The 11986-nt window shown below is 35.9% G+C and overlaps 2 protein-coding genes across 6 annotated transcripts; both read left to right on the top strand.

Annotated features, from left to right (window-relative positions):
• Positions 1 to 5898: 5898 nt before the first annotated feature.
• Positions 5899 to 6716, top strand: LOC138856379 (pharyngeal muscle protein 2-like). The gene is made up of 2 exons (XM_070107416.1): positions 5899 to 6204; positions 6600 to 6716. Exons 1-2 carry the CDS (start codon positions 5899 to 5901, stop codon positions 6714 to 6716), a joined length of 423 nt encoding a protein of 140 aa, XP_069963517.1.
• Positions 6717 to 9625: 2909 nt separating this feature from the next.
• LOC106623190 (ubiquitin-conjugating enzyme E2 J2) lies at positions 9626 to 11261 on the top strand. 5 transcript variants are annotated; one of them, XM_036357944.2, is made up of 4 exons: positions 9626 to 9695; positions 10067 to 10375; positions 10431 to 10501; positions 10563 to 11261. In XM_036357944.2, the coding sequence occupies exons 2-4, from the start codon at positions 10081 to 10083 to the stop codon at positions 10977 to 10979; spliced, it is 783 nt and encodes a 260-aa protein (XP_036213837.1). In that variant the 5' UTR covers positions 9626 to 9695; positions 10067 to 10080; the 3' UTR covers positions 10980 to 11261. The 5 variants fall into 5 exon arrangements, with proteins under 5 accessions (XP_036213837.1, XP_014098088.1, XP_014098089.1 ...); XM_014242613.3 differs by having other exon boundaries at positions 9659 to 9809; XM_014242614.3 differs by lacking the exon at positions 9626 to 9695 and adding an exon at positions 9702 to 9869.
• Positions 11262 to 11986: the final 725 nt, after the last annotated feature.

Below are 11986 nucleotides of genomic sequence, written 5' to 3'. Positions count from 1 at the left end.
GTTGTTATCGCTCGTCCAACGTTGTACTTGTTATCGTAACCGAACATAAGTGGTACTTCCATATTTCTATAGGACATAATCCTGTTTTTCATGTCAATTTTGATTCCTTGATTCGCTAGAAAGTCTACTCCAATTATGACTTCGTCAACGATATCTGCCACTATAAAATTGTGTAACACGGCTGCCGTTCCAATTACGATCTCGCACGTTACCTTTTCGAGAACTAAGGTATCTTCTCCAGTTGCAGTACGCAACTTTGCCCCACCTAACGGTCTCAGTTCTTTCTCAACCAGATCAGATCGAATTATGGAATGTGATGCGCCCGTATCCACAGTTAGTATGCGCTTTTTACCATCTACACATCCACTAACGGTAATGTTACTCGTATTCCTGCTTATTTGTAAAATGGAGATTACAGGGCATTTGCTTGCGGGAGCCAGCCCGTGCCCTTTTCGGGTGGCTCGCTTTAGTTTAACGATTGGTTTAATTTGACATTTGCTTGATCTTTCTCAGCTTTGCGTTTACGTCCAACTGGATTATTGGGCTGGTTACAGTTGCATGCAATATGGCCACTTTTTCCGCAGTTGAAGCATTTAAGCACACCATCATTTTTCTTATGCGCTTCCGTAGATTTTTCCAGTGCTTTCTGCATGTTGTAAATTTTTTCAAGTAATTGGTTCACCCAATTGTGTTCCTATATTTCTACTCTGTGAGCTTTAAATGTTTGATTGCAAAGCAGAGATACAGTTTCCTGTGTCAGAGCATACGAAACGGTTTCTGCAAACGTCAATTTGGCCATGCTAATGCAGCGAAGCGTGTAGTGTTATCTCGTATTCTATTGACGAAAGTCTGAATTTTCGTGTCCTCGATGTATTCCATGGAGTTATGTGCATAAGCTAAGTGAGCTAACGTCTCAATCTCTGTAGAAAACTCCTGCAGAGACTCATTGGATTTCTGGCGGCGATTTCGCAACTCGATTTGAAAGATCTGCTTCCTGTGCTCACTACCATACCGTCTTTCTAATGCACCCATCAACGTTTCATAACGACTCGCCTCGCAGTTTGGAATGGTCTGTAATATCTCCGCTGCAGATCCTTTTAATGCAACGAACAATGCAGCTACTTTATCTTCAGCGTTTCAATTATTTTAAGATGCCGTCTTTTCGAATTGAAGCTTAAAAACGGAACAGTGCCATCAAAGGATGGAGGTTTTACCTTGGCAGAATCTGTTGACACAATTGGACGATTTAATTGTAGCTCGCGGAGACAATCTTTCAATTCATCCATTTCAGTTTTAATTTTGTGAGGACACCTGTGCTGATATACGTGCATCTTGCGCTGCGAACAGCTCTTCCAACCGCGTTTCTAACGAGGACGATTGGGTTTGTTGTGTCAACATTTGTGATGACACCCCTGCTGTTTGTTGGGTTATACGAGCAATTTACTCTTTAAATTGTGTCGATAACTGAGACATACGTGCATTCTGCTCTTTCCTCATCTGCGATATTGCAGCAAAAATCATGTTTATGTCCACCATCTTTGACGAGCATTGAGCCTCTTCCTTTTTTTCTATCTTTGTTGCCTCTTCCTCTAATTCCATGTGAAAGACATATTCCTCAACATTAATGTTTTCCGCCTCCATGGCCTCTCTCAACCGTGATTGTAATTCAGTTTTTAATCCATTTGTCGCCAAACCACGTTGCTCCAGCTCCTTTTTCAGTTGTGGAATCTTCAGATCGTTAAACTTGGCCATTTTCAAATAATTATCTCCTTGGGAACTTATTTGACATAACTCACTCTTGAGTTCGATCAATAGATTGTTAAATTGAAGTCCCAATTTAATGGCTATACACTTATCTTTATTCCAACAACTTAACACTTATTGCTCAATATTCGAATTTTCAACTTATTGCTTATAGCTTAATTGCTTTTCACACGGCAACACTCTAATTAGAACTGTCCCTGCTGCACAATCCGGCAGCCCTTATATAGTAAATTTTTAACAAAAGTTCGCTACTAGAACATTCTGGCAACTACGAATTCGCTGTCTAGTTGCTTCTGTGCTTTTACATTGGAACTCTTTTGAACCTCATTATCGGCATTTCTGTGCATTCACACAAGCAAAAAGAGTCCAGCAACTTAAATCGAGTTTTTCTGTCATTACTTTTCATAAAATTTTCGAAAATTTTTATGCGGTTCGACTGCGCAACACTTAGAGCGTGTTGCATATTACATTTGTATGTTGGGATGATGGTCTCACATTTTTCTTGCAATGAATTGCCATGAATATGGTAGAATAATATGCATAATACCTACCCGCTTAATAGTTTCAAAGAAATACTTAAGACGGGAATTCCCTAATCCACCAGAATGTATTGAATATCCGCTACTAATACTTTCAAGGCCAAATTTATAACAGGAATTTTCTAATCTTTAAGTATTAAAAATTCATAATTTCTTTACTCCATATTTTTGTCTATTTATTATAAAACATCCTTGAATTAATTACAATTCTCCTTTTAAATAAAATAATATTCGAACTAACTTCTTTGCAGTTAAAAGAAATAAATATGAAAGCATATTAATATTTTATGGTAATATAAAAAAGTAAAGTTACCATTTTTATTCGAATTCTTTTATGTACACTGGTACATTATTACATTTAATACCGCCATATGTTATTAAAAATGTAAATTGAATATTTTTGAGTATCTTAATTTTCTCCTTATTTACAATTTTTCAAAATATTGCTATTATTCTATGCATACATTTTTGCATATTACATACAAAAAATAGATAACAGAATTCAAATTTGCGAACGAATTCATTTGAAACCGAGCGCTCTTGCAATCGTTCAAAGAATTTGAAAGTGAAAAGGAATGCTGAAAAGGGTAGTAGCGAGCTGTTACGAACAAGAACGCAAAGCGTACCATTCGAACACGAGTGGCACGGTCCCTTCGTCTTTCCTCGTCGTCCCCTCGCCCACAAGAAACCGGCTTGGGTTACAAAAGAGTCTGTGTGTAAAAGTAGTATCTAAAATGGAAAAAAATCCTGCGTATGCCAAAGATGTAAAAAAGAGGATTAAATCATTGAAATTTTTTGGTGGGATATTTCGAAAAAACTTATATATATCTATACATATCTATGAAAGTATTTAACATTTAAGTATGTATTTGAGTTATGGAACGGTTTAAAATTCCAAATAAAGAAATAAATGGTCCACAACACATCCGAAGCTAGAGCAACAGGAGAAGTTAGTATTATTACTGCCTTATTTTTTATGTGGTTAAATTCACAAAATGGTTTAAACATTTACTGCAAAACAACAAATAACAACGTCACATACAATGGCGCTATTGAAGAATACGAATTTACAAAGAAGCTGTTATCGTCGCTTCGACAACCACTTGGAAACGAAAATTAAAATGACACCGAACACAGGAATAGGGCCGAATATACAATAGTTAGAATTAGCTGACTATTCGTCCCGGTTTGGCCGGGATAGTCCGGATTCCAAATTAAGCACCCCGGGCTTAGAAAAAAATAAGAATAAATTGAAACAATACAATTTGCTCTCTCACTATTATATTATATGTCCGGATTTTCAGTGAATTATAATATTATATAATTATAATAGAAAAAGTCGATGACTAATAATATGGTCACTTAAAATAAGAAAGATACCAAATTTTATTGTAATAAAGGGTTTTCAAATAAAAGTGACATGATTTGTACAAAAAAAAAACACTAATTGTTAAGGAAATCTAAATGTTTATTATTTAATGTGAAGAACAATCGATACAATTAAGTTCTGAATATAACATCATTCATATGGCTCCATGACTTCTTTTGCAGGAATGAATTCGATTCACCCAATTTTTTTGTCCTTTTTACCAAATCACTACTCCGATAAAAATGAGCCTAACTAAATTAGTTGCAATTGAAGAACGATTACTTTGATAATAAAATTAAATAAATTGTAAACGCTGTTCTTGTGTATATCTTCCTACTATGAAATTGTAAACACTACTGTATACAATGAAAAAGAAATTACACATCCTCATTAATCGAAAACCTATAAAATACCAATCAAATAAGCCGAAAATTAAGATATAAAACTCATATTTAGTAAAACGCATTTTATGGGGCATCTGTGGTTTGGAATTCTTTAAAAGGTGCACGTCCCCGCCCCCTAATAGGTTTAATGTGTATATCTCCCAAACCATTTCAGTTATGTTAAACAAATTTGCGCAAGGCAACTACTTTTGAGACTTCTTATGACAGTGTGAAAATAGGTGAAATCGGATGATAAGCCTGCCTACACCCCTTATAACGGTTTTGTTAAAAACTAATTAAAATGCTATAAATCTATAACTAAATGCGTCAGAGATATTAAATTTTTCATTTTGGAGGGTACATAAGGGTTTTATAGGAGCCGGTGTCAAATTTGGACAATTGGCGTGGCACCGCACACCTTTAGGTGAAATCACATATCCCTGGACCTACTCGACCAATTTCAAACAATTTCTATGGATAACATTATTCTGATATTCCTGTGAAACAGTGCGAAGATTGGTGAAATCGGGCTACAACCACATACACTTGCCATATAACACAAATTTACATTCCCTCCGATTCTTTCACTTTCCAGTATATAAATCAAGTACTAAAGAATACATCGGTATAAAACCTTGTACCATCTCAAGTCTAAAAATTGTTAAAATCGAACCATAACTGTTCAAGCCCCCTCATATACCGAAATATCGGTCAATATGTCAGATTTTGAAATTCGAAAAAAATCCTTTCCTTATAGCGATATGTCTGTATGTCGAAAATTGTTGGAATCGGATCAATACTTCGCTTAATTCCCATGTACCTAATCGAAAGATTTTCGAACTTCCAGTTGACTTAATACCGAATATAATATATTGGCCAATATGTAAGTTTCCTTGATAAAATTGAGTGCGAGTGCTTTTCTAATAACTACGCATCTTTGGGCCTAAAATGGGTAAAACTTGCCCTTAGGATTCATAATGCCCAAAATTTATGAAAATTTTTTATACCACATATAATGATTTTCGTAATTCTAACAAACTTTATGCCGAACATGTCGTTCAGTGTGTGAGGTATAAAATTGCTTAAAAATATGTTCTCAGGTATATTTCAGTAATGTAAAAATTACGCTATATAGTGATTTCTGACTTTTTACCTGACTTTAAACCGTTCAGGTTTGCCAAAATGTGTGATATTTTAATAAACTTAAGTGGAAAAGCTTTCTTAGCGCTGAATATGAATGGAATTAGGCTAGATCCTGATAAAATATAATGAATTCCTATCCTCTAGTTGACGTTTTCCACATCAACTTAATATATTAAATTTAGCCTCTTCGGTAGAGTTTATATCACATTTGAGGATGATTTTGATATAATTCTAACTGACGCGAAGTAGAATATAGCAATAAAACTATCTAAGTCTATGACCTACTTATAATATTGTGACGAACACGGATGATAGAACAAAATCGAATCAACGATAAACTGCCAGAAGCAGCTAGTTAGCGAATTCGTAGTTGCCAGAATGTTCAGGAGCAATGTTTTATTACAGATTTACTATATAAGGGCTGCCGGATTGTGCAGCAAACACAGTTCTTGTTAGTTGATAAGAACAACTGAGCCATAAGCAAGAAGTTGTAAGCTCGTATAACGAGCAATAAGTGTTAAGTTGTTGGAATTAGAAATATAGATAAGTGTGTAGCCATTAAATTGGGGAGTTTTATTTAACAATCCAGTGATCGAACTCAAGAGTGAGTTACAGGTAGACGATTTATCGAGAAATCCGTTACAATTGGTGTCAGAAGTGGGATTGTCAAATAAGATCCCAAAGAGAGAATTGTTTGAAAATGGCCAAGTTTAACGATCTGAAGATTCCACAACTGAAAAAGGAGCTGCAAAAACGTGGCTTGGCAACAAAGGGAGTAAAGTCCAAATTACAGTCGCGGTTAAGAAGAGCCATGGAAGCAAAGAACATTAATGTTGAGGAATATGTCTTTCAATCGGAATTAGAGGAAGAGACAACAAAGAAACAAGATAAGGAAGTGACTCAATATTCAGTAGAGGTTATTTGTGCTGCGTTGGAATCGTTCTTTGAGGATTTTTCAGCACAGTTGTCAGCATCGAAAGAGCTGGACGTGCATATGTCAGTGCAGGTATCCTCACAGTTGGAAGTGGAGGAAGCGTGTGAACCAGTACAAGGGTCCTCACAGTCGAAAGAGCTGGACGTGCGTATGTCAGCGCAGGTGTCGTCGCAGTTGAAAGAGGAGGAAGCATGTGAACCAGTAAATAGGTCCTCACAGTCAGAAGAGCAAGAAGCTTGTATACCAGCACAAGCTCCCTTACTGTTGGAAGAGCAAGAAGCGTGTATACCAGCACAGGTGGAAGAGCAGGATTAAATTAAACCTGAAACGGATGACTCTTTGGAAAAAGGTCCAGAATGTTCAGTAGAGGTTATTTATACTGCGTTGGAATCCTTCTTTGAAAGTTTTTCAGCACAGTTGTCAGCACCGAAAGAGCTCGACGTGCATATGTGCAGGTATCTTCACAGTTGGAAGAGGAGGAAGCATGTGAACCAGAATCTTCACAGTATAAAGAGCAAGAAGCTTGTATACCAGCACAAGTGTCTTCGCAGTCGGAAGAACTGAACGGGGGCATGCCAGCGTAGGTGTCCTCACAGTCGGAAGAGGAGGAAGCGTGTGTACCAGTACAAGGGTCCTAACAGTCGAAAGAGCTGGAACTGCGTATGTCAGGGCAGGTGTTCTCACAGTTGGAAGAGGAGGAAGCGTATGAACCAGTAAAAGGTTCCTCACAGTTAGAAGAGCAAGAAGCTTGGATACCAGCACAAGTGTCCTTACAGTTGGAAGAGCAGGAAGCGTGTATACCATCACAGGTGGAAGATCAGCATAAAATTGAACCTGAAACGGATGACTCTGTGCAAGAAGATCCAGAATTGGAAGGTGCATTACATAAGGTGGAGTTGAACCAATGTACAACGATTGGAGAAATAACTACAGGAAGGCCAGTCACAAAATCATATTGGGCAGAACGGAGCAGTTTAAAGTTAGTGTATGGCTGTTTGCATCGAGTATGGAAAAGCGAAAATGGGCAAACCTTCCGAGTACTTATGGTTGTTCCAAGGGTTGGAATTCCTGATGTTCTTAACGTGCAGTACAAATGTCCAAGAGGAGGGCACTTGAGAGACATGAAATCCTTGGAGCATTTGAAGCAAAGGTTTTATTGGACTGGTTGTCAATCAGCTATAGAAAGGATTGCGAAATATGCTGAGAACATTGTAGCTAAAGGATCAAGGTCCAGGAGTCATGGGCAGATGAAACAGCACAATTCGCGTGAGCCAGTTGAGAAAATAGGCGTTTAGAAGATGGAGGAAATAGTCATGTTTTGGTAGTCAAGGACCATTTCAACGAATGGCCACAAGTATACACAATTCCTAACCAAGAGACTGAACCAGTGGCGGAGGCATTCATCAACAAGTGGGTAACGAGATTCGGTGTTCCAATGGAGTTACGTTCTGATCAAGAATGGAATCTCAAGTCAGCTTTAAAGCAAGGGATGTACCAGAAACTGAGTATCCGGAAAACGGATGGAATCAACTCCAAGAAGAGAAGGATTGCTAACGATGTCAGCACCAGCCTAGAAGACGAGATGGGGAACATAAAAGCTTTTTGTTTGGTATCGCAAATATGTCTAATCGGGACGATCAGACTTAGGTGGAGGGCAGTGTGACGAACACGGATGATAGAACAAAATCGAATCAACGATAAACTGCCAGAAGCAGCTAGTTAGCGAATTCGTAGTTGCCAGCATGTTCTAGAAGCAAAGTTTTGTTACAGATTTACTATATAAGGGCTGCCGGATTGTGCAGCAAACACAGTTCTAGTTAGAGTGTTGTCGTGATAAGAACAATTGAGACATAAGCAAGAAGTTGTAAGCTCGTATAACGAGCAATAAGTGTTAAGTTGTTGGAATTAGAAATATAGATAAGTGTGTAGCCATTAAATTGGGGAGTTTTATTTAACAATCCAGTGATCGAACTCAAGAGTGAGTTACAGGTAGACGATTTACCGAGAAATCCGTTACAATATGTTGTAACTAACACGCATGATAGAACAAAATCAAATTGACGATAAATTGCCAGAAGCAACTAGACAGCGAAATCGTAGTTGCCAGAATGTTCTAGAGGCGAAGTTTTGTTAAAAAATCCTGAGTATGTCAAAGATGTAAAAAAGAGGATTAAATTTTAAAAATTTTAATGAAAAGTAATGACAGAAAAACTCGATTTAAGTTGCTGGACTCTTTTTGCTTGTGTGAATGCACAGAGCGACACCAAAAGAGAATTGGCCGATAATGAGGGTCAAAAGAGTCCAAATGTAAAAGCACAGAAGCAACTAGATAGCGAATTCGTAGTTGCCAGAATGTTCTAGTAGCGAACTTTTGTTAAAAATTTACTATATAAGGGCTGCCGGATTGTGCAGCAGGGACAGTTAAGCCAAAAGCAATAAGTTGTTAATTCGAATATTGAGCAATAAGTGTTAAGTTGTTGGAATAAAGATAAGTGTATAGCCTTAAAAATGGGACTTTAATTTAACAATCCAGTGATCGAACTCAAGAGTGATTTACAAGGTAGACGATTTATTGAGAAATCCGTTACAATATGTAAACTTAATATAATAGCTCGCTGCTAGAACATTCTGGCAACTACGAATTCGCTGTCAAGTTGCTTCGGGCAGTTCTATTTTGTTCTATCATCAATGTTCGTCACAGTATTTTTAATTTTAATTATCTTGCACTTGCAAGTTTACACGATTTTACGAAATACAAAAATTTCGCAAGAGCAAGCAAATCTCCTTATTGCTTTTTTATATGTAAATTTATAAAATTTAATTAACCCGGTTATTCAATTTCAATGTATACCGTATGTTTAATTTGTTTGAACGAATTTTAAGCAGCCAGTTTTGTCGCATTGTCCCACTTCATACACAGACTCGTTTGTAATCCAAACCGGTTTATTGTGTGCGAGCACGACAAGGAAAGACGAAGGGACTGTGCCACTCGTGTTCGGGTGGCACGCTTTGTGTTTTTGTTCGTAACAGTTCGCTGCTACCCGTTTCAGCATTCCGTTTCACTTTCGAAGTCTTTGAATGGTATATCGCATAACCGCAAAAAATTTAGTTCGAATATCATCTTATTTAAAGAAGAATTTTAACTAATTTTTTATAATAAATAGAAAAATTAACCAAAAAAAATATTGGAGTTTTAATACTTAAGTAATAGGAAATTCCTCTTAATGAAATATGCAACACACTTTAAGTATCGCGTAGCCGATCCGCACAAACGTATGCGAAAATTTTATGAAAAGGAATGACAGAAAAACTCGATTTGAGTTGCTGGACTCTTTTTGCTCGTGTGAATGCACAGAGTGACACCAAAAGAGAATTTAGCGATAATAAGGGTCAAAAGAGTCCATATGTAAACACAATGTTTCCTTTGAGAATACTACGCGATACCGTAACAAGAATGGTTGCGTAGGAACACATAAAAACTTTGCTAAGGCTATCGATTAAAATGTTTTCTCTTTCAAGTGACAGCTGACTGATAATCGGTTCATATAACATCTATACAACAAGTATAAAACAAAGTGTTTCTATTGGTTAACATATTAAAATTGTTTTAAAGCTGTAATCATAGTAAATTTAGCAGCATATCTTTGGGACGCATCTTCCAAACATAAAAAATAGCCGTTAGTGGACCACTTAAAGCTTAGCATTTGAACAATATTTGATTTTACATTACACACAAAGTTACGAAAAATAGTCATCCTAATAACAGTATAATTTACTTAAATATATATTATAATTAAAAAAAAAAATGGAGTGAAAATAAATAATATGTTATATATAAAAACTTCTCAATAAGTAATATAATAAATAATAAGCAAATTAATATTTTATTGCATGTTACAAAATTTTTCACTCTATGTATTTTTCAATATTCCAGGATTTAATTTAAAAATGTCAGCTACAACGAAAGCTCGAAAACAGCCTACTGCTATATCCCGCATGAAGCAAGATTATATGCGACTGAAACGTGATCCCCTGCCATATATAACAGCTGAACCACTGCCAAATAATATACTTGAGTGGCATTACGTAGTAAAAGGGCCCGCAAATACGCCTTATTATGGTGGTTACTATCATGGTACTTTGGTTTTTCCTCGAGAATTTCCTTTCAAACCGCCATCAATTTACATGCTTACTCCAAACGGCCGCTTCAAAACAAACACAAGATTATGTCTAAGCATATCAGGTAATTTAATAGACAAGTCAACCCGAATAGTACTTTACGTAAGTTATAATTGCAGATTTCCATCCAGATACTTGGAATCCAACTTGGTGTGTTGGCACCATACTCACTGGTCTATTAAGTTTTATGGTATTATTCACATCATTCTGATTAAATACAATTTACTCATGAATTTTAAAAATAATTTCAGTTGGAGACAACACCAACACTTGGATCCATAGAGTCAACTCAATACGAAAAGCAACAATATGCAAAGAAATCACTGGCTTACAACCTAAAAAATCAACACTTTCGCGACTTGTTTCCCGAAATAGGTGAGGAAATTAACAAACGAATAGAAGAAGAACAAAAATCTCTTACTAAGCCTACCACAATGCCAAAAGGATCAAGCAAAAGAGATAACAGTAACGATGAAATACCCAATGCTGAAATTTGTGGTATTGAAAGTATTGTTGATCATGTACAAAATAGAGGAATTGGAGCAAACAGTACAGGGAACTCTTTAATTAATTGGCAATCAATTTATTCAAATTTAATCATTTTAATAAGTTTTGCAATATTTGCCCTAATGGTAAATTATGTGATCAAGAATATAAATCAAGAATAGAAATATAAAAAAAGATATATTGTTCTCCCTATAAATAGATAAATTATAACACTGAATTTCATTCCTCTACAATATAAAACATTATTTGTATATAAATATTATCGTATGTATAACTAATAATATTGTATCATAAAAATACAGCGCTAGTACATAAATTAAGATAAACATTTTATTTGTAAATAATAGACTTTGAAAAGTTTTTTTGCGCAAAGAAGTCATAAATATTACACATACAAATTCGCCATTCAAAAAAATAAAGTCGGATTAATTTCGTATATAAAATGAATGTTTGATTTTTTAAAGTCTCCAAGATTTTTCACGGTTTTTCATATCTGAATAACAATACGAATTGATTTCTGCTTTGAAGCTATTGCTATTTTATGTACGAAGTGAGCAATTATGTTCCAAAACTTAATTTTGCCGGTGACTGTAGGGAGGGATTTTATGGTTTTAAGCTAATCTCATATGAAAAACATTGTGGATATTTAAAAAATACCATTTATCTTAGTATTAAAAATGTTTAGGTAACGACTACGACCTAACTTAACGGTACCAAAAGGTAATCAGCTGGGCGTAGCGGCTTAGCTATAAACCCAATTAAGACTGAAAAGTTTTTATTTACCAGGATGTTTAAAAACCTGAACGTGTCTCTCCCCTTTGTTGTCTTGTCACAACGATCAGCCTGTTACCCTAACCTAGTAATAAGATATGAAAATGAACAAGTTTCGCGTTTTTTCATACTTTGCCCCTCGTACTTCATTTATGACGAACATCCACCGCTGTATTCTGAGTGGCCGGTGCACGGTTTTACTTGAAGTTAGTTAGGAAATGACTTATCCAATTAATCAGGGGGGTTGTAGAATCTGATAGTTGTCGGATTCAGAATTGAAACCGATGAAAAATGTATCAGGTGTTATGAATTCAGATATTATTGGTTTGACGTTTGAAACAGAAATTGTACCAGTTTTGGGTGTCACGGAAACCAATTTTATCGGTTTTGTTATCAG

This window comes from Bactrocera oleae, chromosome 2, assembly GCF_042242935.1.
Source record: "Bactrocera oleae isolate idBacOlea1 chromosome 2, idBacOlea1, whole genome shotgun sequence".
Classification (NCBI taxonomy): domain Eukaryota; kingdom Metazoa; phylum Arthropoda; class Insecta; order Diptera; family Tephritidae; genus Bactrocera; species Bactrocera oleae.
Note: the sequence above shows the minus strand (reverse complement) of the source record. Positions and strands in the feature narration are given on the sequence as shown.

Bases quoted from the DNA above. Each gene is read 5' to 3' on its own strand.
- LOC138856379 (XM_070107416.1), top strand. From the start codon at position 5,899: ATGGCCAAGTTTAACGATCTGAAGATTCCACAACTGAAAAAGGAGCTG. The intron at 6,205-6,599 runs GTATCCTCACAG...GTATCTTCACAG, and splicing joins ACGTGCATATGTCAGTGCAG to TTGGAAGAGGAGGAAGCATG.
- LOC106623190 (XM_036357944.2), top strand. From the start codon at position 10,081: ATGTCAGCTACAACGAAAGCTCGAAAACAGCCTACTGCTATATCCCGC. The intron at 10,376-10,430 runs GTAATTTAATAG...TTATAATTGCAG, and splicing joins ATTATGTCTAAGCATATCAG to ATTTCCATCCAGATACTTGG. The intron at 10,502-10,562 runs GTATTATTCACA...AAATAATTTCAG, and splicing joins CTGGTCTATTAAGTTTTATG to TTGGAGACAACACCAACACT.